The sequence below is a fragment of the Ochotona curzoniae genome, unplaced genomic scaffold (assembly GCF_017591425.1).
Source record: "Ochotona curzoniae isolate NIBS_2020 unplaced genomic scaffold, NIBS_Ocur_1.0 contig_2321, whole genome shotgun sequence".
NCBI classification, from domain to species: domain Eukaryota; kingdom Metazoa; phylum Chordata; class Mammalia; order Lagomorpha; family Ochotonidae; genus Ochotona; species Ochotona curzoniae.
In genome coordinates this window covers 9866657-9893343 of record NW_024465421.1, presented here as the reverse complement: position 1 = coordinate 9893343, position 26687 = coordinate 9866657, and the positions used below count along the sequence as shown (strand labels likewise).

General features: G+C 55.4%; 1 protein-coding gene across 2 annotated transcripts; it reads left to right on the top strand.

Annotated features, from left to right (window-relative positions):
- Positions 1-1418: 1418 nt before the first annotated feature.
- On the top strand, positions 1419-26438 carry IL4R (interleukin 4 receptor). Of its 2 annotated transcripts, none has more exons than XM_040973172.1 (10): positions 1419-1497; positions 13692-13779; positions 14478-14616; positions 14875-15026; positions 17058-17206; positions 19387-19543; positions 20338-20437; positions 21844-21922; positions 23585-23634; positions 24162-26438. In XM_040973172.1, the coding sequence occupies exons 2-10, from the start codon at positions 13710-13712 to the stop codon at positions 25573-25575; spliced, it is 2310 nt and encodes a 769-aa protein (XP_040829106.1). In that variant the 5' UTR covers positions 1419-1497; positions 13692-13709; the 3' UTR covers positions 25576-26438. The 2 variants fall into 2 exon arrangements, with proteins under 2 accessions (XP_040829106.1, XP_040829105.1); XM_040973171.1 differs by having other exon boundaries at positions 14866-15026.
- The last annotated feature ends 249 nt before the right edge of the window (positions 26439-26687 follow it).

Genomic DNA, 26687 nt, shown 5'->3' with positions numbered 1-26687 from the left:
TACTCAAAAAGGAGTGACCTTGATCCATGACCACACTAGCAAGCCCCTCTATTTCAATTTTTTTTTTACATTTATTTTATTGAAAAGGCAGATTTATAGAGAGAAGGACAGATAGAGAAAGGTCTTCTATCTGCTGGTATATTCCCTGGATGGCTGCAATGGCCAGGGCTGAGCTGATTAGAAGCCAGGAGCCAGAAATTTCCTCTGGGTCTCCTACAAGGGTGCAGAGTCTCAAGGCTTTGGATCACCATCTACTGCTTTCCCAGGACACAAGCAGGAAGCTGTAAGGGAAGTGGGGCAGCTGGGACATGAACCTGTACCCATATGGGATGCTGGCTCTTGCAGGTGGAGGATTAGCCAGTTTTACTATCTTCTTTGAGCCTCTTGTTTTTTGTTTGTTTTCTGCCATTCTGTTCCATTGTGGATTTTCTCCCTACCTCTCCTACATTTCCTGGAAGGGCAGATAGAAAAATCTTCTCATCTCTGGTTCACTCCCCCAAATGGCTGCAAATGCTCTGCTTGGTCCCAATCCAGGTCTCCCTCCCCTGACTCCTCCGCCTGTCCCACCTTCTGTGGGTGACAGGGACCCAAGGACCTTGAGCCATCACTGCCTGCCTCCCAGGGTAAGCATTATCAAGAAGCTAGAATCAGAAGAAGGGGCTAGGGGTTCACACTCAGGCTCTCTGAGTTGTGGGGGGGCTGGTGTCGCAAACAACAATTTCACCGTAGTGCCTGACCCAGGCCCCTGGACCACACTGTCATGATGTTCAGGAGTGGGTAGGGAATCTGGAATTGAATCCTGGCTCCACGGCTTACTTATTGCTGCGCTAATTCTGAGCAACTTTCGGCGTGCCTCCAACTCCTCTTTTGCAAAATGGGTAGGTCACAGAATCACATTTCTCCTGGGGAGTTAGAGGATAAAAAGGGATCCACCTCGTGCAGTGCCTTGGCCCAGGGCTGGGGCGGATTGCATTAGCTGCTGCTGCTGCGTCACAGGGGTGATTTTACTATCTAAATTCTCCTGGCCCGCTCAATAAACATTTATTGAAACAAGGAACAAACATCAAGCTCTTAGAAGAAGCTGGGCTGCGGGGAAGGAGGTTTGGAGTCACTGCTGCCCGAGATCTCTGTTCCCGTCACTCCACGCAGCTCCTGTCCCCTCCGCAGGTGCAGGGGACAGAGGTACAGGTGGGGTCCCGACTGGCTTTGGGGGCTGGTGGGCGTTTCCTTAGGGAAGGTGCTGCTGCTTGGACCGCAGCCAGGGGCCGGGACTGGAGGGCTGACCCAGGGCACCCGTGGCGGAGGCGGAGCCCGGAGTCCTGGGCCTGGGCGGTGCATGTAAATCCGTGGGGCGCCGGGGCGGAGCGCAGGAAGCAGGGGAGGGCGGCGTCCCGCGCCCAGGAAAGCCCCAAGCCGGGCGAGCCAGCTCCGGGCAACCCAGAGCTCCCCTACTTCCCGCCCGGGCGCCCGGTCGGCGAATGGGACTGGAACGCTCAGGTAAGACCCTGGGGTGAACGTGCGAGTCCCAGCTCGGGGAGAGAGATCACCCCGTGAAATGCTCGACCACTCCGGCGGGGGGCCCCCAGGGCGATCGCGTGCGGGAAACACCCACGAGCTCGAGGCCAGTTTCAGGCTCTGGCTGTTTTGCCGAGGCGGGCAGCATGGCGCAGGACCCGAAGAGTGTTGTGTATTTGTGTAGGGATTGGAGTGTGTGTGTGTTGCGGGGGGGGGGGGAGGACTTGACGCTGAACTTGACGTTGTCTCTGAGCCTCCCCAGCAAGGGACCGCCTGCCAGGGACTTGATTGGGGACATCGTGGGCGCTGTGGAAGGCGAGCTTGGAGGACCGGGCAGCCACCGTGTCTGGGCAGCCGCTCCCTGCCCTGCGCCCACGACGCGGTGGGGATGGAGGGCTGTGAGCAGGTGGGGAGGCCCTGGGAAGTGTACCGTCAGGAGCCAGACCCGTTTGACCTTCGACCTTCGTCTCCCAGTGTTGCCGCGGCTAGCTGTGTCCCGACGTGGTTGTTCCGATTCCGTGTCAAATCAGGCTGTTTCCCAGAAGAGTCGCGGCGGGGAGGGGCGGGGGGGGGGGGGAGGAGAAGACGCCGCCTTGACAATTCACAGAGCAAGAGTGGGTGGGGGTGTTCTGAGGCCAGGGCCGGCGGCTTTCCAGCTATGAATGTCAAAGGACCCCCAGCCCAAGGACCCCCAGAATAGATAGGTGGTGGTGATGGGGTTGTTTGCTTACAATACAGATTCCCAGGCCTTTTCCCTTAGGTGCAGATTCAGTAAAACCTGGGACTCCGATTTTTTTTTTTAATGAAATCTGGATTGCTAGGAGCTAGATGGGACTGGAGGGTAGGGGGCAGGCCAGCTGGGGCCCAGGGAATGTCCCCAGGCCAGATCCATCCCTACCTGAACCCCACCCTTGCCCCTCCCCAGCCCAGTGCAAGATGAGGACCCTCCCTTCCTGCAGCTCCTCCCCTAATGGCCTTTAGGAACCCCAATGTCTATTAAAATCCTGGAGTCTGATGGGCAATCTGAGCTTCAGCGGCTGGGTGGGGGGAGCTTTCCAGCCAGCCGAGGCCCGCAGTAGGACAGGGTGGGTGGGTGGCATATGACCCTTTGGCTGGCCTGCCCCTGGCACTGGTGTTTGCACTCTGAGGAGGAGCTGCACCTGGAGGAAGAGGGAGGCGCGCTGGGAACTTTGCAGGGGGTGACCGCTGGTTCCCACCCACCAGGGCAGTGGACAAATCTTCAGGCAGGTTGTGGTGGGGAAGGGGCTGGGCCCTGAGCCAGCTTCCCATGTGCAGCAGGTGTCAGCTGATGAGACCAGCCTGCTGGGATGTGGGCCTGGCGTGGCCGGCTGCCTGGAAGGTGGAGCCTCTGGACCTCCTTCGGAAGGCAGGAGTGCAGTTTTCTTAGTATTTGTAAAATCGGGCTCGCGTGCTGATGGTTAGTGATGTCGAGTCTAAGATGTTTAGTTTATTTAAAAAGTCATAAAGTTAAGAGACACACAACACAGAGTTCACCCTCCCTCCTCAGATGCCTGCAGTAGCCAGGGTGAGCCAGGTCGGAGCCGGGAAGCCGGAGTGCCATCCAAACACTGGAACCCTCACCACCTGCTACCTCCAAGTGTGGTACACTCGTGGAAAGCAGGAACAGGGAGCGGAGCCGGGACTCAAACCCTGGCTCTCCAGTGACGTGGGATACAAGTGTCCTTGGTGGCACGGGAATTACGATGCCCAGCACCTGTCTTAGCACCTGTTTTCAGTAAGATGCTTAGCGCCTGGAAGGCCCACACCAAGTGCTCACATCCGCAGTCCCATCAGGAAGTCCAGCGGGGGGCTCAGGGTCTAGTGCTGCCTGGGCAGAACCTGCAGTGGTCCCCCCTCATTCTCCGGGTGCTGGTCACTCCACAGGAGGACACCTGCTCTCCTGGTCATTTGGTTCTGTCTGACAGGACAGCTCCCCTGCAGGCTCCAAATCCTGAGCTTTCTCCTAATAGAAGCTAAAGGTGCTGAGCCAGGAGCTAGCAAGCTGGTGTGTGAGCGAGTGCGCAAGGATCTGTGGCCTCTGGTTTCCCGTACTTGCTGTGGAGATGTGAGCTGCCCCATCTCGGGGTGCTGTACCAGACCTCCTCTGACTCCGGGTCAAGGAGGGGGCAAGTGGGGTGATGGCCTTGCTGCAACCCGAATCATCTCCGAATCTGAAGCACATCTTGACAACAGAGAACTAGGTCCAAGCTTCCAATTTGCCAGGGACAAGATTCAAGGCGGGAGAAGTGGGCTTGTGCTGGAAGCTGGCCATCTCACGGAGTGGGTAGGGAGGCGTGAGTGGGGAACATGCCTTTGGGTCTCAGGGTACCTTCCCTGCTTCTGGAGTCAGCGGAGGAATTTTTGTGCACTTTAAAGAAAATATCTATATTTATTTGAAAGGCACAATGACAGAGAGAGAGAGAGAGAGATCCTATATCTACTGGTTGAGTCCTCCAAGGACTACAATAAGCCTGGAACTCCATCTGGGTCTCACACAAGGGTGGAAGGCACGTCAGGACTTGGATCTTATCTTCTGGTGCCTTCCCAGGCACATTGATAGAGAGGGGACTGTAACATTGGAGGTGCCTGTGGGGCACCTGGCTTACCAACAGGAAGGCTTTTCAGAAGCCGAGAAGGGAGTGGGGGAAATTTAGCAAGAATATGGCCTGGCTGAAGGGCAAGCACAGCTTCAAGGTGGGTTTGGAATTGGGGGTGGGAGGTAGGAGATGCATTTGAACTTGGCATTGGGGGGCGTGATCTGGGGACCTCTTTGAGGTGTGACGACTGGACTCCTGTCCCTGCCTGGAATTCTGAAGTTTCAGTTCTTTATCTGTTGAGTTCAGCGGAGGTCTCATTAGTCACAGCCATGGGTTCATGTTAAGCAGAATTTGAGAACAAAGTATGTTTAGTTAGTGTTTAAGATCTAACCACTCCCGAGGGAAGGAGAGAGAGAGAGGAGAGAGAGGAGAGAGAGAGAGCGAGCTTTCATCAGACAGTGTACCTGCAACTTCCATTCCTCAGAAGGGGAGGGTGAGCCAGGGAGGGTGATTAGGCCCCCCTGGAGGAGGTGAACTCCGAGAGACACCCAGGCCCAGGGAAGGGAGAAGGCCAAGGAGCAGGCAGGACCCCACTTCTGGCCTTCCGGTCGGCCTACATGCTGGTGCTGTATAAACGCGCCTGCTCTTGCCTTTCCAAGAAACGGTGATGGCTCTGCGGGTTCTGTTTGAGGCCTGACTGACTCACTCTCTCTTGGGGTCCGGGGGGGGGGGCAGGGGAGGAACTGGAGTCACCTCACCCCACGTGGGCTGCTTCAGGAACCTGTGTGGGCTGTGTGCCAAGGCCAGGCTGGGTGCTTCCGGAAACCTGGCTGTGTGCTAAGGCCAGGCCAGGAGCTCCGTGTGACCTCCTGGCAGGGGCCGGGCTGCCTGCTTCTGAGGAGAGAGGAAGCAAGCAGTCGGCAGGGCTGAGGAGCTGGGGCGTGCCAGGGTCTACAGGAACCCAGTTCCAGGAGAGGAGGGGCCAGAGCCTGCAGCCTGCAGAATGCATTCCCCTTCCTTTTGCTCAAAGCTTGAAAGTTCTGAAAGTCACCAGGGCTCCTAGGTGTGGAGTGACAGCTGAGGTCTATGCGTCTATGCACACACTCGGCGAACGCTCTGGGGATGGGGGACACGGGAGACCCAGGAACAAGGTGCTGACACGGGGAGAGGGGTCGCTTGCTGCTGCTGGGCCCAAACCTGAAGGCAGGTGAGCAGGGTATGCAGAGGAGGAGGGCTCCAGATGGGAAGCTTACCTGCGGGGACCCTGAGGTAGGAACAGGCTTGGTGCACCTGAGAACGGGTGTGGTTGCATGGAATGGAGGTCAGGGTAATTTGCAGGTGCCAGACACCTGCATGATCTCCCTGAACTTTCATCATAATGCGGTGAGTTCTAGCCACTGCCATTCAGGCTCTGTAGATGCTATGACGAAGGCACAGAAAGGTTCAGTAACCAGCCAGGGGTCCCACAGCAAGGCAGGGCACCTGAAAGGTGTAGAGTCCTCAGGCTGTTCGCCACTGTGTGTGTGTTTTGTTTTTATTTAAGATTTATTTATCTTTATTGGAAAGGCAGATTTATAGAGAGGAGAGACAGAGAGGAAGATCTTCTGTCTCCTGATTCATTCTCCAAATAGCGGCAAAGGCCAGAACTGAGCTGATTCAAAGCCAGGAGCTTCTTCCAGGTCTCCCACGCGGGTGCAGGGTCCTGAGGCTTTGGGCCGTCCTCCACTGCTTTCCTAGGTCACAATTATGGAGCTGGATAGGAGGCCGGGCCGCTGGGACACGAACCGTGTCCATATGGGATCCTGGCATGTTCGAGGTGAGGACTTGGCCACTAATGGCGACCACGCCAGGCCGTCACCACTGTGTTTAATCACAGTGAATACTGCCTGAAGTGCTGAGGACCCTCCCACCTCCCACCTCCCACCGACAAAACAGGTGATGGACAGATACGTACTTAGATACATAGAAACAATGAATACACCAATGGAATGTAGGAACTATTCTCATTCCTTGGCTCTCTCCCCCAAGGTTGGGCTGGGGCTGAAACTGGGAGCCAGGAATGTAGTCCAGATCTCCCAGGTGGGAATAGGAACCTAGTCATCTAAGCTGTCACCTGCTGCCTCCAGGGTGCACCTGGACAGGGAACTGCAGGCAGGAGCCAGAGGCAGATGTGGAACCAGTGTGGAACCAGATGCACCCAGTGTGGGTCCTAGGCTCAACACCTGCTCTCGAGTTGTACATGGTTACCCTGTTGATTGTGTACCTGCCATGCCTGTGCCCGCCCCCCATAAGTGTGGTCTGGCCATGGTTGCTTCCTACAAACCCCACGTTGCACAGGATCTGATTCGTCTGCAGATCAGATTTCAAAGGAGCAGTAGCTCCCCAGCATGGTGGGTGGTGCGGGAGTTGCCGAGTGAAGGGGCACAGCGGGGCTGTGAGGCAGGCCCTGTGCGAGGCATGGGCAAGCAGAGGTGAATGGTTGTTCAACCATTTCCCCAAGGGGGTGGCTGAGGCTCCCACTCTGACCCTGCAAGGAAGCAGCAGATTCCTGATCCAAACCCAGAAGCCCGTGCCACGGACTGTGGTTCCGAGCTTCTCGGCCTGGGGGATTCAGTTTGAAGGAACCCAAGTGTCCACTGGACAACCAGGGAACAGAGGCCCTGAGAACCATTTTTGCAAATCTCGTGGGAGGCCTGAGGTTTTCGAAAGAGGAAATGAAACTTCTCCAGGAAGAGCGGTGATGCAGTGCCTCCAACCTGGGCCTCAATGGCCTTTGTAGACCAGGAGTTGGAATCCAGCTTCCTGGGGGACCCCCTACTCCACTCGCATGGTGATCTGGCCCTGACCAATACTCTACCACCATGAGTCAGGCAGCCAGAAAGGTCACAGCCTGCTTGCTTGTCCCGTCAGAGAAGACCTTCCTGACCCAGGAGCTGATACCTCTGATAATGCAGTCTGTGGTCATACCTTATCATGGCCATATGCTGCCAGAGCTGGCATGAGGCTTTGCCAGTTAAGTCTCCCACCTGTCTCATTGCATGAGCTGCTGTCAGTCAAAGTTCCCTCCATCCTGAGATTGCCTGTTGGAGGCTAGTGTGTGTCTGTCTTGTTGCCCGATCCACTCAAGGCTAAATGGTTATCATTTTTCTTCTCAATACAGCTTTGGCTTCACCCCAGGAGTCTGGCCTCACTGCCCTTCTCTGCCCAGATTACATCTTATTTCTCTTTCCACTTCCATTTTTAAGGGTTACTTCAGAGTATTAGGTGCTTTTCAATGTTTTTTGAGGCGGGTGGAATTTTTTTGAAGTTTTCCGTTGTTGGCTCCTATATTGGGTCTTTAGAGTCATTGTGTGTAGTTTCTACGAAAGAGAATGTGTTGAGATGGCCTTGGCTGCACTTTCTGGTCAGTATTTCTGAATGTCCCTTGTGTGTTTGAAAAGAAGATATGTTTTCTGCTGGATGGGAAAATCTATGAGATTCCGCTAGATCAAACTTACTACTGATATTAATCTATTTTCTGGTTTTTTTTTTTCTTTATAAGAGATGCATTTATTAGAAAGACGAAGTGACACAGAGAGAAGGAGAGAGAGGGAAAGAGAGAGAGAGACAGAGAAGGATCTGCCAGTTCTCTCCCCAAATACCCATAAAGACGAGGCCTGGAGCAGGTTAAAACCAGTAGCTCTACCCGGCGTCTCCCACGTGGGCGGCAGGGACTCAAGGAACCAACCACATCATCTGTTGCTCCCAGGTGCGTTAGCAAGGAGCTGAATGGAAAGTGGAGCAGCTGGGACCTGCACCCACGTTCTAAAATGGGATGTAAGCATCCCTTAGCCCTGTAACACCTGCCCCTTTTGGGAATTTTGTGAAAATTTGTAGAAAGATGGGGTTAGGAAAAGGCTTTGTCAGTGTCCCTAAGTGTGTAGCTGTCACCGAGTTTATATACATTTATTGGATTTACTTGAAAAACAGAGAGAGAGAGAGCTAAGTGCCACATGCAAGGTCCAGATTGGGTTCCTGGCTCCTGGCTTCAGCCTGGCCCAGCCCTGGCTGTTGCTGGTGTTTGGGTAGTGAGCCAGCAGGCGGGAGATCTCTGTTTACTGCCTGTCTCTGTCTCTCTGCCTCTTATTAAACAAAAAGACAAGAGCAAGGCATGACCACTCCCCCCCCAGGATGTGCCCTCTTGTCCCTTGCCATCACCCCCCACAGCAAGGACACAACCCTGACTGAAGGTGCCTGGAACCCGCACCCGTGCTAGGAACAACACAGAGTATGACCAATGGAAGAACTTGACCGAGAGCCTCCTCTCAGCACAGCCGTCTGCAGACAGGCAAGGGAATAGCCAACCTCTGATCTGTGCCCCCGCTGGCCCTGCCAAGGGGGCAAAGTCCCAGGCATTGTTGAGGCAAGTCTACTGTGGGGAGCAGGACTGGCTCCTCCCCAAAGCTCTCTGAGCTCCCCGCCCCACCCCAGGGAGGCCTCAGCCTCCTCCTCTTTGCAGGGGGCATGTTGCACCACATCTGCCTGCAAGTGGGAGAGGCACACCCAGATTGAGTTCCTGGTTGCCTACTCTGTGCCAAGGACCTACAGCCAGGAGGCATGGGTTCAAACTCCAGTTCTTTTATTATTATTTTTTTTCCAAGATTTATTTACTCCCCAGTGACCACAACGGCTAAAGCTGAGCCATTCTGAAGCCAGGAGCCAGGAGCCCCTTCCAAGTCTCCCACGTAGGTTCAGGGTCCCAAGGCTTTGGGTTATCCTTTATTGCCTTCCCAGGGCACAAGCAGGAATCCAAATGGGAAGCGGGGCTGCTGGGATATGAACCAGAGCCCAAATGGAATCCCAGCAAGTGCAAGGTGAGGATTTTAGCCCCTAGGCCCTCCTATGCACCATTTCTACCATGTGTGGGGTTGGGAAGGGGTATGGGATTCACAGCAGCTGCTGTGTTTCTCAGGGTTGGGGTCAGGGTTGAATAACTACGGGAGTGGGGGTGGGGTCTAATGCTACGCTGGGTCTGGAGAGTCAGGGATGGAGGCTGAAGTTGGGGGTGGATGGGATCCATGGGCTGAGTGGCCTATTGTGCTGTGGCCTGCTGGGGGGGCAGGCAACCTGGGCACAGCTGGTAGGGAAGACATCTGCCAGCCTCAGGTCCCTGGGAACTGTGATAGTCGTTGCTAATATAAGCAGATGGAATCAGTGTGTTGGTGTCAGGTGGCGTCCCTGCGTCTAGGGCCTCGAATCATCCCCACAGGATCCCTGCCTCCCAGCTGGCCTTCAGGGACACTCCACGCCAGAACTGATGCATGTTGACTTGGTGGTGAAACGTGGACACTGGAAGGCCGGGACGTGGCAGGGGACCCTTTGGACAACGAGCAGACGTTTCTGGAAGCCCCTGGTGTGTGCCAGGCTCTCTGCAGAGCTTTGAAACAGCCTCTGGCCTTGTGGGAAAGGGCATGCCTAACCCAGGTGGTGGGGTGGCACCTTTTGGTACGTGGCAGGTCAGGCAGCAGAGAGCGGGAGTGCCCCTGGCAACCCGGGGGGTGGGGGAGGAGCGGGGAGGCGGGGTGGTCCCTGGAGGCAGGGCAGGTGATCTGAGCGCAGGTGCCAGAGCTTTCCCTCACCTGCCTGTGCTTGTGTCTGATGCTGAACCCCTGAGCCCCAGAAGGCCTTCTCACACTGGCCCCTCCCCCATCCACACAGAGCTCAGGCTGAATGCTCTGTGCCTCCTGCACCCCTTAGCCCTCCGCCCCAGCACCTACCAGCCATGCTGTTGGGGAATCCTGCTCCTTCAACCCGGAGCCAGATTCCAGCCAGTCCCTTTTACCATCCTCCTCCCTACACCACTGGGGCAAGCCTCTGTAGCTGGCATGGAGCCAGAACAGCAGCCTCTTCACTGGCCCGGTCTCTGCCCTTGACCCATGACCTTTCATCTCCCACCCACAGCCAGAGTCTTTTTTTTTTTTAAGGGTTTGTTTATCTGAAAGGCAGAGAGAACAAGAAAGAGGGAGAGAATCTTCCATCACTGGAAGATCTTGGTCACTTGCCAAATGCTTGCAGCAGCCAGGGCAGCCAGGGCCAGGTCAGATGGAAACCAGGAGCCCAGGTTGGCTCTCCTCCAACGTGAATAGCAGACACCCAAGCACTTGAGCCATTGCTGCTGCCTCTCCAGACATTTTACTGGAGCTGGGCCAGAGGCCAAGGAACTGGGACTCGATGCCAGCACTATGATATGAGATGCAGGAGTCCCCAGCTGGCAGCTTAGGTAGCTGACCCACAACACTGCCCCTCCCACTCCCCCGGGGGGAGACCTCTTAAAAGCCTCATAGTATCACTTTGCTTGGAAATCTCTGGTGGCTCCCAGTCTCACTCACACAGTTTGTGAAAGAAAGGAATGAATAAATGGATGGTGAGTGGCTGGATGGACGGTTGGTGGATAAATGAGTGAGTGAGTAGTGTAGAGGCTGGCGCTTAGCAGGTGCTGGGGAAGTGCCAGAGGGTGAGAGCTGGGAGCAGACAGCAGGTACCCAAGGCAGGCTGGGCACTCTGTCACTCCTGCTGGGCCGGGCTGGAGCAGGCAGGCAGGACCCAGGTTATTTGGGGACATTGTCATCTGGGGAGGAGCTGCAGACGCAGCAGTCAATGCTGTAAACCCTGGCTGGCCTGCTGCTGCCCTGGGAGTAGCCAGCGTGTCCCTGGGCCCCTGCCAGCCGGGCCCAGATGTCCTAGACACCAGAGCAAGCTCTAGGGTGGCTTCAGGGCAGGGACTCTCAGGGCTGCTTTGGAGGCACCTGTTGCATGGTGGCAGGAGGGATGGCTGCTTCCTGGCTGCAGAGCCAGTCTCCCCCCAACCCCTGTATCCCCCCTTTCAAGACAGGTTCTGAGTCAGGAGGCAAGAAGTGTGGGAGGCTCCTGCACCTGGCTGGGCTGGGTAAGCTGTGGGTACCTGCAGGTCCAGGGCTCACCACTTACCTCCCCCACCGTAGGCTGCCACCTCCAGCCATGGTGACCATTTGGGGAATGAACCAGTGAATGGAGGATCTGTCTCTCTCTGTCCCTCCTCCTCTCTGTAACATCTGCCTTTCAAAGGAAAAAAATAATTAAACCTTAAAAAGCAAAAACACCTCGGTCCTCTTGGGCATTGGATGCTCTCAGAGGAGACCAGCCGTTCACATACCTGCACAGCTGAACACCTACTGCAAATGACAAGTTATCAATTATGGCCTTCTCTTTGTAAGCTGGCAGCCTACTGTGGGCCACTTCTGCGAGCCACGGATGCCCTTCGCCTGTCTTTCCCTCAGGGCTGTTGGTCTTAGTGATCTGAAAGATCTCTTTATCTATTAAGGCCACTAACCCTTTGTGATGTGGCTTTCTGCCTTTTCCTAGTTTTTTTTTTTTTTTTTTTTTTGTCCATGTTCCATTTATTTTTAAGATCTTTGATCTAGGAATGTTGATTTTTTTTTCTCCAGTCGAATTTTGTTAACTTGGCCACCTGCATCTCAAAATGAAATGAATATTCATGCGTGTAACTTCACTAATACGATTTGAGATGGTGGTAACTTCTGGGCCACAGGTGCTTTGATAAGCCAAGGGCTCCAAGGAGGGTGGAAGGCTTGAAGGGAGAAGGGAGCGAGAGAGGATATCCTGTTGTGTGGGGGACAAAGAGAGAGGACCTGAGGAGGGGACGTCTGAGGATTGTGGGGCTGGATCATCAGGGATCTTGGATTTTATTCTTCATTTTTTTTAAGCTTTTTATTTTCAGATTGTTGCAAATGCGTGTGCAGTTGTAAGGTACTGTCTCTGCACCCTTCAGATCCCGCACTGGCGGTCGTTAGCTTACCCATCCTGACCTGGGTATTGCCAGGATGGTCTCTGGGCTCCCTGATTGCATGGGAGCATATGTATTCAGTCTACACAGTTGGATCCCATGGGGGGTTCTGGACATCTACCTCGCAGACAAGAGACCCACACGGCCTCGTCACCACAGGGAGCCCTCCTGTGCCCTTTTATGGCTGCATCCGAGGTCCGGCCTGCCCACCCCCGCCCGCCCTCAGCCTCGGGCAGCGCCATGTCTGTTTTCTGTCACACTGTTCACAGTCTCAGGAATGTGACATGGGTTCATGGTGTGTGCACTTCAAGTGATTCCCTTTTTGGGATTCGCTGTTATCACACAGAGGCCTGGGTTTCATTCTGAGTTAACCCTTTGCCTAGATGAGGGGCCTTCTTAAAGAGATTTTATATATATATATATATATATATATATATATACAATTTGAGGGTTCAGCGTGATAGGTCAATGGCTAAGATCCTCATATGGGTGCCAGGATCCCATATGGGTGCCAGTGTGTGTCCTTGCAGCTCCACTTCCCTTCCAGCTCTTTGCTTGTTGTGGCTTGGGAAAGCAGTCAAGGATGACCCAAAGCCTTGGGACCCTGCACCCACGTGGGAGACCCAGAAGTAGCTCCTGGCTCCTGACTTTGTATCGGTTCAACTCCGGCCATTGAAATCATTTGGGGAGTGAACCAGTAGATGAAAGACCTTTCTGTCTCTCCTGCTCTTGGTAAATCTGATCTGCCTTTCCAATAAAAATAAATAAAAGCTTGGCTGAGCATGGGGTGCTCTTTCCAGCAGCTGTCACCTGGGAGTGGGTGCCTCATTAGGCAAAGAGAGCAAGCTGAGGATAAGTGACAACATATCGGAGATGGGGGTATTGGCAGCATCCCACTGAACTGAGGCAGGGGACTTCTGAGATGCTTTCCGGCCCCTGCACGCCCTGGACAGTGACTGGAAATCATCAGCTCGGCCACACGTGTGGCCCCCATAGCTGATTCCTTTGCTCAAATGCATCTTTGTCCCCTGTGCTGCCAAAATGCAGCACCCAGGGGCATGTGTCCTGGTGCAATGGGTTATGCTACCGCTTGCAATCCCTAATGGGTGCCAGTTCAAGTCCCGGCCACTCCACTTTCCATTTGAGTCCTGGCTGTCTCTCTCTCTCTGTACTCTGCCTTTCAAATAAACCATAAGGAAATCTTTTTAAATTTTAAAAAAGAAAGGAACTGGAATGAGGGCTGGGAAGCAGGTTGGGCACAAGTGCTTGGAGAGGCCCCATCTGGGAAGCGGAGCGCAGTCCCCCACCCACCCACCACATCTGCTGGCACGTGGGACTCACCAGTTTGCGCCCACAGGCAGCTCTCTCTTCCTCATGCAGCCCAAGGTGTTTTTTTGTTTGTTTGTTTGTTTGTTGGTTCCAGAAGTCTGGGTGTATTGAGGCAGGCAACTGTGTTCTGGTCACCAGTTCAGGGCTCTGCTCGTGTTACTCGGAAGAGATGGAGGCCATTTGGGATCCCATTCACAGATAAGGAGACCGAAGAGGCACCGGAGGGCAGCTTGCTCACTTGGGGTTCACAGATGGTCCAGAAGTAGGAGGTTGACCTCTGGATGAGGGCGTGAAGGGGCCTGGTTCTCCAAAGGAAGACCACCCAAAGAAGTAGCTCTTGAGATGTGTGATCCTGGCTCAGCCAACACGGAGGGCTTCTTGCAGGCAGGGGCAGAAGTGGGCTGCCTCCTGAGGAAGATGACAGGGGTCCAGGTGTGCGCTGACCTGCTCTCGCTCTGTCTCCACAGGTCCCTCCCCCTCTCCCGATGGGGCGCCTTTGCTCTTGGCTCCTGCTCCCTGTGAGCTGCCTGATCCTGGTGTGGGCCGCAGGCTCTGGTAAGTCACTCCCTGTCAGTCCTTCCGGTCTGAGGGGCCTGCGGTATGTCCCGGAACCAAAACATAGATCCGTGGAGATTGCGTCGTCAGGCGAGGGGTCGGGGCGAACGGAAGTTGGAGTTGAAGGTGAAAGTTCAAGCCCTTGTCCAACAAATTAGCTCCATAGCCCTGCTGCTGGGCGTCAGCAGGCGGCGGAAGGAGACCGCATGGGACAGCAGCGTGGCCGTCTCATCCCGGGTGCGGGCCGCCCTTCTGGGAGGAACAGGTGTTTAGGGGAGCAGGTGGCAATCGGGGTTTGTTTGCTTGGGGTTGATTGGACGGCAGTTTCATCGGCTCAGATGGGGCCTGGTGCTGGGCACGGACCAGACACACTCCCAAGGGAGCAGTTGCTGCGTGGCCTAGAGCTAGGGCGAGGCAGGGAGTCCGGGAGAACAGCACCTTCCCACCTCACACCTGCACTGGGGCAGGTGCTCGCCAGGATCCGTCCCAGGGCAGGTAGTGAGTTAAAGAGCAGGTGCATCTGGCTCCTTCCCTTGATCTCAGGGAGTCCTGGTCCTGGCCCCAGTGCCATGGAGCATGGTGTGCACTGGTCCCCGTGGTACCTCCACGGTAGCTTTCCGACCTGTCCCTTTTGCCCTGCTTGTCCTCTTGCTTATGGTTCCTGACGACTCAGAGAGAGCACTCCCTTGTCTCCCCAGGGAGTATCCGGGTCCTGCACAAACCCACCTGCGTCTCCGACTACTTAAGTGTCTCCACCTGCTCGTGGGAGATGGACCGTCCCATCAACTGCAGCGCTGAGCTCCACCTGTCCTACCTGCTGGACTTTGTGGTCCCTGAGTAAGCCTGTGCTGGTGTCAGGGGCCGGGGAGGCTGTGCCCAATGGGGTTGCTCCCAGGAGATGGTCTGCTCTGGGCGCTATGCCTGGTGCAGGTGCCAGATGCAGTTTGCTGGGAGGGGTCAGAGGTGAGCAGGGGTGATTGGGCAGCTGGAAGAGCAGGTGGCTGGCTCTTTGGGGGAGGTGGGGCGTGGCAGTGTCCTGGAGGAGTTGGGGCAGGCTGCCTGTGACCAAGTCTGACTCAACATCAGTATCCACAGAAACTACACGTGTATCCCCAAGAACAGCAAAGACACTGTATGCGTGTGTGCCATGTACGTGGAGTACATTGTTGGAGGGGACACTTACAAGCTGGACCTGTGGGCAGGACCACAGCTGCTGTGGACAGACTTCTTCCAGCCCAAGTTTCACGGTGAGTGGGTGGGGCCGGGGGCGGGGTCTGAGTGCTGGAGGGAGCCAGCCTTCTCCATTTTCCCATCCTCAAAACGGGAGCCCCACCTTCCACCTCGGCACAGCTGTTTAAAGCCCGTGAGTTCAGTGTCCAGGAAGGCGTATCGAGAAGGGTTGTCCTTAGTAGTAGACACACTGGCTGTCAATGGGAGATGCTCCTTCCACTTTCCATTGCCTCTTTCAGTGGCCTTGACTGTGGCAGGTGGACGCCCTGCTGGGACCCAGAGTTCCTGCAGGAATCCCCCCATGAGCTTGCTGCAGCATGGTGAGGAATAAAAGTCTCTCTTCACATCTGGCTGTGTCCTCACTGAAAGTCACACAGCCTCTCTGAACCTCAGCTTCCAAAAGCCATTGTCAACCCCGTGTGATGCTGGAATAACTTCTGGCTCCTGTCTCATGTCTTAATGCTACTGTGCAGTGGAAGCAACATCCAAAGACCGCCCCTCCCAGGGACCAAGGTCTTCCCAGCACGCGGAGTTTTAGCCTGGCCTCGCCCTGGCTGTTATGGACTTTTGGGGCGTGAACCAGCAGATGGAATCAAGCGATCTCTCTCCCTTTTAAACAAATAGATGTTTATAAGAGACATTCTTTTGTTGCAAAACAAAATTTGGACTCCTTCTCTGATTTTCTTGTAATATGTGGTTTCCGTGAGTTTTCAGACACCTCTGTGTATGCATGGATTTGCACATTTTTTTGTGCATGCAAGTCAACTCAGTTGTTTTTAATCCTTTTTCCCACTGACATGTTGAAGTGTACTCTTACATGTGATCTCATGGATATGGTTGCTTAGAAAGAGAATGAAGTTTTAAAGCAGGTGGGTCAAAATCCAGAAGCAGGAACTTGGCAAATGGGAGTGTGGCGTGCAACTGTGGCCGAAGTCCGAAGGTTGCATTGTGATGTGGCTCAGCCTTTTGTACCACTGTAGACAGGAAGCTGGAGACACTGAAGTGCTATGTAGAATTCTGTGCTTTAAAAAAAGAAAGGAAGGAAGGAGGGAAGGAAGAAACTGGGCTTAGTGCGATAACCTCGTGGCAAAGGTCCTCACCTTGCACGCACCAGCATCCCATATAAGTGCCAGTTCGTATCCTGGCAGCTCTAGCTCCCATCCAGCTCCCTGCCTGTGGCCTAGGAAAACAGTAGAGGACGGCCAAAAGCCTTGGGACCCTGCACCCATGTGTTTGACCTGGAGGAGGTTCCTGGCTCCTGGCTTTGGATCAGTTTAGCTCTGGCCATTGCGGCCACTTGGGGAGTGAATCAGTGGACAGAAAATCTTTCTGTCTCTGCTCTCTATAAATCTGCCTTTGCAATAAAAATAAATAAATCTTCTTTTAAGTGACATTTTTGTCATTGTCTATTTTTAGAATTGTTTCCATTATTTTCTATGATGCAGATAGATACAGATTTTTCCCTTTCCTCCTCCTATCTTCTGCCTCCACCATCCCCCACCCCTATATATTATTACAGCAGTTTAGTCCTCCAGCAACAGTGCTGTATTTTTAAAAAAGATTTATTTCTTTTTATTGCAAAGTCAGATATATGTAGAGGAGGAGAGACAGAGAGGAAAATCTGCTGTCCAATGATTCACTCCCCAAGTGGCCACAACGGCTGGAGCTATGTCAATCCAAAGCTAGGAGCCTGGAACTTCCTCCAGGTCTCCCACGTGGGTGCAGGGTCCCAAGGTTTTGAGCTGTCCTTGACTGTTTTCCCAGGCCACAAGCAGGGAGCTGGATAGGAAGTGGAGCAGCTGGGATTCGAACCAGTGTTCTGGTGTGAGATACCATTGTCTCAAATAGCGGCTTTAATGCTGAACCCCAGTTGTGTGGAATTGGGGGAATTTTATCATCCTCATCATTGGGTTCCCATCTCAGGTTTCTTAATGTCCACGGGGCCCCCTGCAGGGCTCTGTGGCCATGCTGCACAGGCGAGGCTGAGGCTGGAGCATGCCCCCACCCCGTGCATCACCCCTCATGCAGTCATCTCTTCCACTCCGCAGTGAAACCCAGGACCCCCGGCAACCTCACGGTGAACACTGAGTTGGACATGTGGCTGCTGAACTGGAGCAACCCATACCCAGCAGGGAGCTACCTGTTTGACGCGCTGTCCTACATGGTCAAGGTCTCTAGTGAAGAGGAACCTGCCGATGTAAGTGGCTTGCTGGGTAGGGGTGGGACCGACAGCAGAAGCTGCCGCCTGTTCTGCTCAGAGGAGGGGAGCCCTCTGGGCCTTGTCAGTGTTCCCAGTTTGGGAGGGGGACAGTGCTGTGTGGGGAGCAGGTGAGACTGCAGGCATGTGTCAGTGTCCGGTTCCGGGAATCTGAGGCCCAAAGCAAAGCAGTCCCTTACTGGGTTGCTCAAGGTTGACCCACGCAGGAAGAAGGCTGGACGGACCTCTTTGGACAGATTAGAGGCTGTGGCTTAGAACTTCCCTGGAAAACACAGGTTCAGCCACAGGTCAAGGCCACCCACAGTCCCAATTCCATTCACTTCTGAGGACACTTGTGGCAGGTCCTCCAGGGCTGCTTGTTTTTCCAGCAGCGGTAGCGGGAAATTAGTTTCTTTTTCTTTTTTTTTTTTTTCTTTTCGCAAATTTTTATTGGAAAGGCAAGTTTACAAAAAGAGGCAGAAAGATATTCCATCTGCTAGTTCACTCCCTAAATGGCTGCAAAGGCCAGAGCTGAGCCAATCCAAAGCCAGGAGCCAGGAGCTTCTTCTAGGTTTCGCATGTGGGTACATGTGGGTGCAGGGTCCCAGGACTGTGGCCTGTCCTCCACTGCTTTCCCAGGCCACAAGCAGGGAGCTGGATGGGAAGTGGAGCTGCTGGGACATGAACTGGAACTCCTACGGGATGTTGGCACGTGCCAGGCAGAGGATGAGCCAGTTGAACCATCAAGCCAGGCCCAAGAATTTGTTTCTTTTGTTTTAAACTTGCATTTAGAAGGCAAGAGTGACAGAGAGGAAGAGACAGAGGGGTCACGGATCTACTTCCTAAATGCCCACAAGGACCCAGGCTCTGCCAGGCCATAGGATGCCAGGTTTAAAGGAGAAAGTCGCCATTGGTTTTTCCTGCTGGTGGGTCAGGAGCGACGAAGACTCCCACCCCTAAAGCTGCCCTTCCAAGCGCCTGGCTGAACCTTAAAACAGTCAGTGTGGGAGCTGGCTGTGTGTTTCCCTCTAACCAATCACAGGCCAGAGAATGGGATTGCTGTGATCATTTTAGACCAATGAGCATGAACATTGCCATTATGGATTTGTTTACCTGTCCTGATTGGAGGAGGGGTAGATGTTGGGCAAGTGACCTGGCTGTGGCTCAAATTGGGTATTAAAAGAGAGTGTGGGATTTGGGGGATGGAGCTGTTTATTCCCCTGGGTGTAGCCCAGATAATGGAGAGGGCATTTTGATTTGGGGATTGAGGGTTGCTTAGGGGTTTTTAGACAGGACATGAAGAGGGGGAGGACAGGCCAGGCAGAGAAGGAAGAGTTTTGGAGGTTCATGGAATGATATGCTGGGACATGTGCAGTGAGCACATAGACAGAGAGGCTTCCAGTCGGACGAGGGCTGCGGATGCTGTGGTCACCGTTTCTCAGGTGCCCATGGCAGCTGGGCACTGCACGAGTGACTGGGCAAATCCTGCAGAGGCCCCTCCATTTTAGAGACGTGGGCTTGGGACAAGTGACCCAGCTGGACATGACTGTCCTAGGCCATCACACCTGTGCATGGTGTGATCTGCCACCTCCTCGCCCACTCCTGCTGGAAACAAGTCCAGGTCCTGCCCATCCTCTGGGTGGTACAAGGGCAGGATCAAGATGGAGACCAGGATGTATCTTAGAACACAGAAGGCAGCAGGCAGTCTGGGCTCATTTGCATCTCATTCTCTGAACAGTGGTTCCTGGGCTAAGGCTCCAGGGGACGAGGCCTGGAACTTTAGTCTTGACCATGGAGTTACCTGGGAGCCCCTGAGGGATGTGTTGGCTCCATTGGGGCTGCTGGAAGAGCACCCGGTGCTTCTCTGGGCCGACCCTGTTCTGGGCACCCAACCTCACAGCCACTCTGTTGGGAGGCGAGGCAGGTGCTCTGCTCATGTGGCAGGAGACCCGATGTGGAGATCCAGAAAAGTCATGTCACTTCTGTAAGATCACATAGCAGGAGGCAGAAACAGGGGCCGTGTTCAGACAGTGTGACCTCATGTGGAGGAAGGACAGAATATCCCTACTTGGAGGTGGGGGGGCGGCTCTCAGAAGGTCCGTTAAGGCCAGCAGCCAGGGTAGAAAAGGGACATGCCCTCCCTCACCCCACCCCCATCACAGCTCGCTCTCCTTTACCAGGTCAAAATCTACAACATAACCTACCGAGATCCCAGCCTGCGCCTGGCTGCCAGCACCCTCAAGAATGGGGTCTTTTACACAGCGCAGGTGAGGGCCTGGGCTGAGAGCTACAACAGCAGCTGGAGTGACTGGAGCCCTAGCGTCCGCTGGCAGAACCGTGAGTACTCAGTGTCTGCCCTGGGCTCCCGTCGTCGCGTGGCCAGAGGCCTTGGGGTTGTTTGTTTCTCGGCGGGAGGAGCAGCCTTAGCGAGGGGCGTGGTGTGTTAGCCGGCCCCGCAGGGGCAGGTGGGCCCATCTGTTGCATGGCTGAACCCTCCTTCCTGCTCAGGGAACGGTCCGGTGTGAATGCTGTGGGCTGCTGAGTGACTTTGGAGGGGTTGTCATGCTTCATCTTTTTATGCTGCAGGACCAAAATCCTTAACCATTTCTGTGCCCTGGGTCCCCTTGGCAGTCTGGCAAATGCTACAGAGCACCATCTCAGGAGAATATTCTTTTTTGATGTGTGTATTTATTTGAAAGGCAGAATCATATACATATACTCCCAGAGAGAGAGAGGACAGAGATCTACCTTCCCTGTCTTGGTGACATTTGATCTTCATGAACCACTGCATGGAGAGAAAGGCAAAGAAATGGTGCTACGATGGGGGTTACACCCTGGGCACCTCCTTTACCAGGAGGCAGAAATCTTTCTAGAAGCTTCCCAGGACATTCCCCAGGGCTATCCAGCATGAGATGTATAGAGTCGGGCTTTGAACTCGAGTGGTCAACACACTGGTCCTCTGTGTTTCCAGCAGAAGAGCTGCAAGTTCAGGCTGGGGCAGTGCGGCAGGTTGGGGTGGAGTGGGGGTGAGGAGGTGAGTTGGGCAGGGCTACCAGGCCAGGAAGGGTCTGGGAGCAGGAGGAGGGTTGAGGGCGGGGTCTGCAGCTCTGGGCTTCCCTTCCCACCTGCAGAGTACACGCAGCCCTTGGAGCAGCGCCTCCGGCTGGGCGTCAGTGTATCCTGTGTGGTCATCCTGTTCGTCTGCCTGGCCTGCTATTTCAGCGCCATCAAGTGAGTCCGGGGCTCAGCACGAGATACCACCCAACCCGTCCCTCTGTGTGTGTGCGGGAGGCATGGGATGGAGGGGGACAAGGAATGACTGCTCTGCCCTGGCTCCTCATGGTCTCCTGAGCAGCTGTTCGGTGCTGAAACCAGGACAGGCACCGCAGAGACCTGCATCCCAGGATGGAGATGGAAGATGCTCCATCAGACAGGTCCCCAGGGTTGTGGGGAATGCAGGGTTGCAGGTGACCCCTGGGCTACATCTCCTTATCACCTCAGGGGGCCTCTGGTTCTGTGTAGGCACTCAGACATGGAGCCGGAGGAATTTGAGACGGTTGTGCAGGTAGACAAGGCATCTGGCTTTGAACCTGGTCTTGGTGCTGGTAGCTGGTAACTGACAGGGCTTTGCCGGTTGGAAGCAGCAGTGGGGACATCAGACAGTGGCCACAGAGCCCAGGCCCCAAGGGATGGTTGTGGGAGGGCTGCCTCATGGTGGAAGAGAAGTTACAGAGTCACAGTGTCTCTGGCCTCAGTCTTCCTCTCTCTGAGATGGGTCCAGCTAGACAAGGGATTGACACAAGGCAGGTGCCTGCCCTAGGCTTGATCGTCAGTGACCCAGGTGGCCCTGGGCTGGTCCTCACTCGCTCCTGACTCAGTGTCTCCTGGTGCTCCCACCTCCTGGCTGTGTTGGTCTCAGAGCCCTGCTCCCCGGACAGCCCCATTCCCAGCCCATCCCAGCACTCCCTCCTGCACCGCCACCCTCCAGCCCTGCTTGGAAGCCATCACCCACAAGATGTCCCTAGGCACCTGCCCCGTTCCTCTGCACACCCCTTTTTCTGCTCATCACCATGAATGAATGAATGAATGAATGAATGAGGTCGCATAATCGCTTCTGTACCTGTTCCTCGCGGCCCCTTGCTTAGTTCAGCTGCCAGGGCAAGGGTCTTGGGCACACTGTGTTGCAAGCACTGAGTGAACACCTGCTGAGGGGCAGGGATTGGCAGCTTGTCCCTCCCTCCCTGCCAGGGCCCCATGGCTCCAAGCTCACCCAGGAGGAGGGTCTATTCCTTAGATGTCCCTCAGCCTGTGCCCAGGATTGTGATGGAGGTGAAGTCTCGCTGTGGGGTCTCATTCCTAGTGGGGTTCAGGGGAGAATAGAGGTGACCCCTGACTGCTACAGTGTGACCCTAGCTCTGCCACAGTCTCCACTGTCCCCCTACCTGATTGGGCCTCATCTGTAGAATGGGCTTAAGTGATAGACATCTTGCTGCCGGATCAGGGTGGGACTTCGGTGTTCTGCCAGCCAATGGCGAAGAAGCAGGTGTGGGAGACGAGACTGGGACAGTTTGGGGAGGAAGGATGCCTGCCTGTGGAGTTGACGTCCCCCTCCAAGCCCTTCTCCTGTTGTCCTACAGGATTAAGAAGGAGTGGTGGGATCAGATCCCCAACCCCGCGCACAGTCCCCTTGTAGCCATCTTCATCCAGGAGCCCCAGGTAAGAAGGGGTGTTGGGTTGGGGGAGCTGCCTGTGTCTGGACATCTCGGGAGCCTGGAGGGGTTGGCATGGTGGAGAAATATTTTGGATGGCTTCAGAGGAGGCAGGCTTAGTAGCTTCGTGTGGTCCCAGGAACCCAGAGCTGTCTCTCCCCTTCCCTCTTCTGGCCTTGAAGAGCTGCTGTCTGCCAGGGCCAGGTCCCCTGGTGGGGAGTGACTCTCCAGGGTTCTGTCCTCCCCTGGAGGGGAGAGAAAATGCCCTGGGTCACCCATAGAACATATCCCAGGAAGCTGCTTTTTTAACCAAAAAAATTTTTTAGGTATTTATTTTTATTGGAAAGGCAGATATACAGAGAGAAGAGAAAGATCTTCTATCCACTGGTTTACTTCAAAAGCAGCCATAATGGCCAGAGATAAGCCAATCCGAAGCCAGGAGCTTCTTCCTGGTCTCCCATGCAGGTGCAGGGTTCCTACTGCTGTGGTCCTGGACTGCTTTCCCAGGCCACAAGCAGGGAGCTAGATGGGAAGTAGAGCAGCTGGGATATGAACTGGTGGCCATATGGGATTCCAGTGCATGCAAGGCGAGGACTTTAGCTACTAGGCTACTGCACTGATCCCAAGAAGTCTGATCCCTTTTAAAGCCTGGGTTGAGACCCGGCTCTGGTTTCCTGTGGATACTCACCCTGGGAGGCAGCACTTTGGGCTCAAGGACTTGGTTTCCTGCCATTCACATGGGAGACCCAGATGATGCCCAATTTCTCTGCGGTTCCTGCGGGTCTGGACCAGACCCTACCTCCTCCCCCAAACCAGTCACGAGCAAGGGAGCTGGAAATCTTGAAACCCTGAGTTCTGTCGTCACCCCTCCAAGCTGGGGTGGGCCTGTCCGAGCCATGCCAAGGTTCCAGGGGAAGAGACACAGGCCCTGTGCGGAGGGAAGCCTGCTCGGTTCTCCGGGGACCTTCCTCTACTGTACCCCCCGCCCGCCCACACACACCTCCCACACCTGCTAGCCTTGAATCCTCCCCCTGCCATCACCTGGGGCGTGGACTGCACAAAGATGCTGCAGAGTTAATGGAGAGAGAGAGAGAGCAAGAGAGAGAGCGAGCTCATCCATCTGCTGGTGGTTCACTCCCCAGATGGCCACAGGCCAGGGCTGGGCCAGATCGAATGCAGGAACTCCAGCCAAGTCTCCCGTGTGGATGCACGGTCTTGGCCATTCTTCCCTACTTTCCCAGGTACGTTAGCATGGATTCGGAAGGAAAGCAGCTGGGACTTGAACCATTGCTCGCTGATTAGAGGGTGTTGGCATTGCCACACTAGCGGGTTAACCCACCGCACCACAGGGCCAACCCCAACACAGTGGGCACTCTGGGCTGGGCTCCGCAGTGAGGCGTAAGGAGGGGCCTGGGCTGGCCAGGGTCACTATGTCCTCTTGTGCTGTTTTTCTCCCCATCAGCCATAGTCCCTGTTAAGATGATCATAGTCTTCGTTCATTACTAGGCTGTTGAAGTTCAAGGGGCCTGGGTGGCCTGCAGGGACCTCTGGCTGTGTGACATCACAGTTTGACACCCTTTTCCAGCCTGGTGCTTCCTGGGTGCTGCTGCCCGTTGGCACCGGGGGCCCACCTGCTCCCTCTCACCGTGTGCCTCCTCTTATATTTCAGGTGTCACCGTGGGAGAAGAGGGCCCCAGGCCAGGACCCAGCCAAGTGTCCGTGAGTGTCTGGGCTTGCCAGGGTCGGGGTGGGCGGGGAAGGGGAGGCATGGTAACCTGTGTGTACCCAGAAGGTGACAGAATGGACCGCATGCCTGCCTCCATGGCTGCCTGGCTTTTGTGGGCAGCAGGAAGCTGGGCAGGCTGGCTCTTGAGCCAGACTCTTTGAGTTTCACCAGCAGGGTCAGGTACAGGCAGAACCCATGTTTGAGAGTACCCAGCTTGGGGAGGCCATTCCAGTTGTTAAAATATTCTGCCCTCCTCCGAGTGTGCCCACACCCCTCCCAGGGGCCATAGTGCTTAGCTTTAACCCCTGCCTTCCCATAGCATCCCCACGTCAGCCCCATCCTTCCTGACACAGGCTTTTCCTCTCCCAAGAGACCAGGTTCATTTTAGAGGTCAGTGGGCTAATAAGTCAGGTCACAAGCTACCCATCCAGGGCAATTTGAAGTCAGGCTTTGAAGGGTGCATAGGAGCTCGTTAATCCTCAACATTGGGCCCTGACCTGACACCCTTTTGTGATTACAGCCGCTGGAAAACGTGTCTGAGCAAACTCCTACCGTGTCTCCTGGAGCACAGCGTGAAGAGGGATGAAGAGGCATCCAAAGGAGCCCGAAACGGGCTTCGTCAGGGCCCCAGCAAGGCCGCATGGTGCCCTGGCATCGCCAGCAAGATAGTCCTGTGGCCGGAGAATATCAGCGTGGTGCAGTGCGTGCAGCTGGTGGAGGCCCAGGTGCCCAGCGAGGAGGAGACCGTGGAGGAGGACAAAGCAGGCAGCTTCTGCTGCAACTCGCCCACGGGCAGCCGGGGTTTCCTGGAAGGCAGGGAGGACATCGTGGCCCGGCTCACAGAGAGCCTCTTTTTGGACTTGCTGGGGGACCAGGATGGCCATTGCATCCAGCCGAGCCTGGTGGAGTCGTCAGGTGGGACTGTGCAGAAGCCCCAGGCCCAGTTCCTAAGCTCAGAGCTCACCACAGAGGCGTCTGAGCCAGGCGAAGCGACTTCTCCAGCCTGGAGCCCGGCTGGCGTGGTGGTTGTAGCAGATAACCCTGCATACCGTGGCTTTCAGGCCCAGTCCCCAAGTCCTGCCGAGCCTTCTCCTGACCCCACACTGCTGGCCCACGGCCTGGAGGAAGTGGACTCCAAGAGTCCTGGCAGTTCCCAACCTGCCAAGCTGGCCAGCACGCTACAACCTGAGCAAGCTTCAGGAAGCTGGGAGCAGGTTCTCCGCCAATGCCTCCTGCAGCACGGGGCGGCCCCAGCCCCTGTTCCCACCAGTGGCTACAGGGCATTTGTGCCAACCACAGCAGAGAAGCCAGCTGGCCCTTCTGCAGAGGCTGGGTACAAGGCCTTCGCGAGCTTGCTGGCTAATGGGTCTGTCTGCACAGAGACATCAGCGCCTGGGGCCAACAGTGGGGAGGGCGGTTATAGGCCCTTCCAGGAACTCCTTCCCAGCGCCTCTGGGGAACCAGCCCCGCACTCTTTGCCCATGCTCACCTTTGGACTGGACGTGGGGTCGCCCGGCAGCCCTCAGCCCTCACAGCTCCCCAGTAGCTCCCCGGAGCACCTGTGTTTGCAGCCAGCTGGGGAGGGGCACAAGTCGCCGCCGCCGTCTCCAGAGCAGGCCACAGAACCCTTCAAGGATGACCTGGCCAATGGCATCGTCTACTCAGCCCTCACTTGCCACCTGTGCGGCCACCTGAAACAGTGTCACAGCCAGGAGGAGGGTGGCCAGGCCCAGGTGGTGGCTGGTCCCTGCTGTAGCTGCTGCTGCTGGGGAGAAGGCCCCTCACCCCCTAGAAGTCCTCCCAGGGCTCCCCAACAAGCCTGCCTCCCTGCAGCACCCCTGGAAGAAGGAAAGGCCTCACCAGGCTTCTGGTCTACCCTGAACAATGCTCAGCACTTAAGCCAGACTCCTGGGGTGGTGGGTCTGGATTCCTAGGGGTCCACCTGCACAAGGGTTTCCTAAGTAGCAGCCCTCTTGTAGCTGAGGCCTTCAGATGAGGTCTGGAGGTATTTCCATGCCAGGCAGACAGATTTCCCAAAGATGGGGAGAACCACGGCAGGAAGGAGTGACCTTGGCCAGACCATGGGCCCTGGGGACTCTCCTGCCATCAGTGTGTGCCACATACCATGAAAATAGGGACCACTGGGCAGCTCTGACTGCACAGTGGTACCTGCCAGGGTATGCTAGCCTCTAGCTGCCCCAGCACATGTTCCTGTGACAGCCCCTCAAAGGTTATGCATTCACGCACTGAGTCACATCTTGCATTTGGGGCCTGGGGTGAGCTACCGCCAGCGCCCTGAATTGGAAACAGAGCTTAGAAACAAAGGCAGCAGGGGACCAAGCCAGGAAATCTGGGGAACATGGTTGAGGGAGTGTGCTCACGTGGCTGCCATGGGTATATGCCAGTGGCTGAATCGGTGCTGTTGAAGTGCATGGTCAAGCGGGAGCCACACAGAAGGAGGTGCCCAGCAGGGACACTTTGTTACCAGACGCCCATGGGGACCCCTAGGAACCGGGCAACCCCCAGAAACAGCGATCCGCACTCCTTTGCAGCTACTCTGGCCCAACACCTGCCGGCAGCTACTAAGAGCTGGGTGGTGTATGCCGAGGGCCGGGCAGTTGAGCCGTGAGGCACCACTTAACCCTGCATACCTACCCGCACTTGGGGGACAGGGGGACTGGCGAGGCGAATCTTGTGTCCAACAAGGTTTGGTTGTGTCTCCAAGACTTCGCCTGGTGGCTGTGTGTGCTGAGGAGAGGGCGGAGTCCGTGTGTATAAATAAAGGCTCGTTGTTTTCCGTTTCTGTCGTTTATTAAGCCAACATAATGGCCGGGTGCCATTGGCTGGGAGGGCTTGACCTCATGAATTCAGTTATTCATTCCGGAGAAGCAGCGCACGGGAGGTTATGTAACTGGCTGTCTCGCATGTGGATTCCCAGACTTCGAAGATCGGCGTGCGGTTTGTTGACTGAGGAGGAATCCTGTAGGAGCAGTGGCGGAAGTGAGCCAGGGCCAAGTAGGAGGAAGTGAAGGGTGTGTTGGTAACC

Excerpts from the sequence above, each read along its gene's own strand:
- IL4R (XM_040973171.1), top strand. The coding sequence starts at position 13,710 with ATGGGGCGCCTTTGCTCTTGGCTCCTGCTCCCTGTGAGCTGCCTGATC. Across the intron at positions 19,544-20,337 it reads TAGCGTCCGCTGGCAGAACC|AGTACACGCAGCCCTTGGAG; the intron begins GTGAGTACTCAG and ends TCCCACCTGCAG. Across the intron at positions 20,438-21,843 it reads TGCTATTTCAGCGCCATCAA|GATTAAGAAGGAGTGGTGGG; the intron begins GTGAGTCCGGGG and ends GTTGTCCTACAG.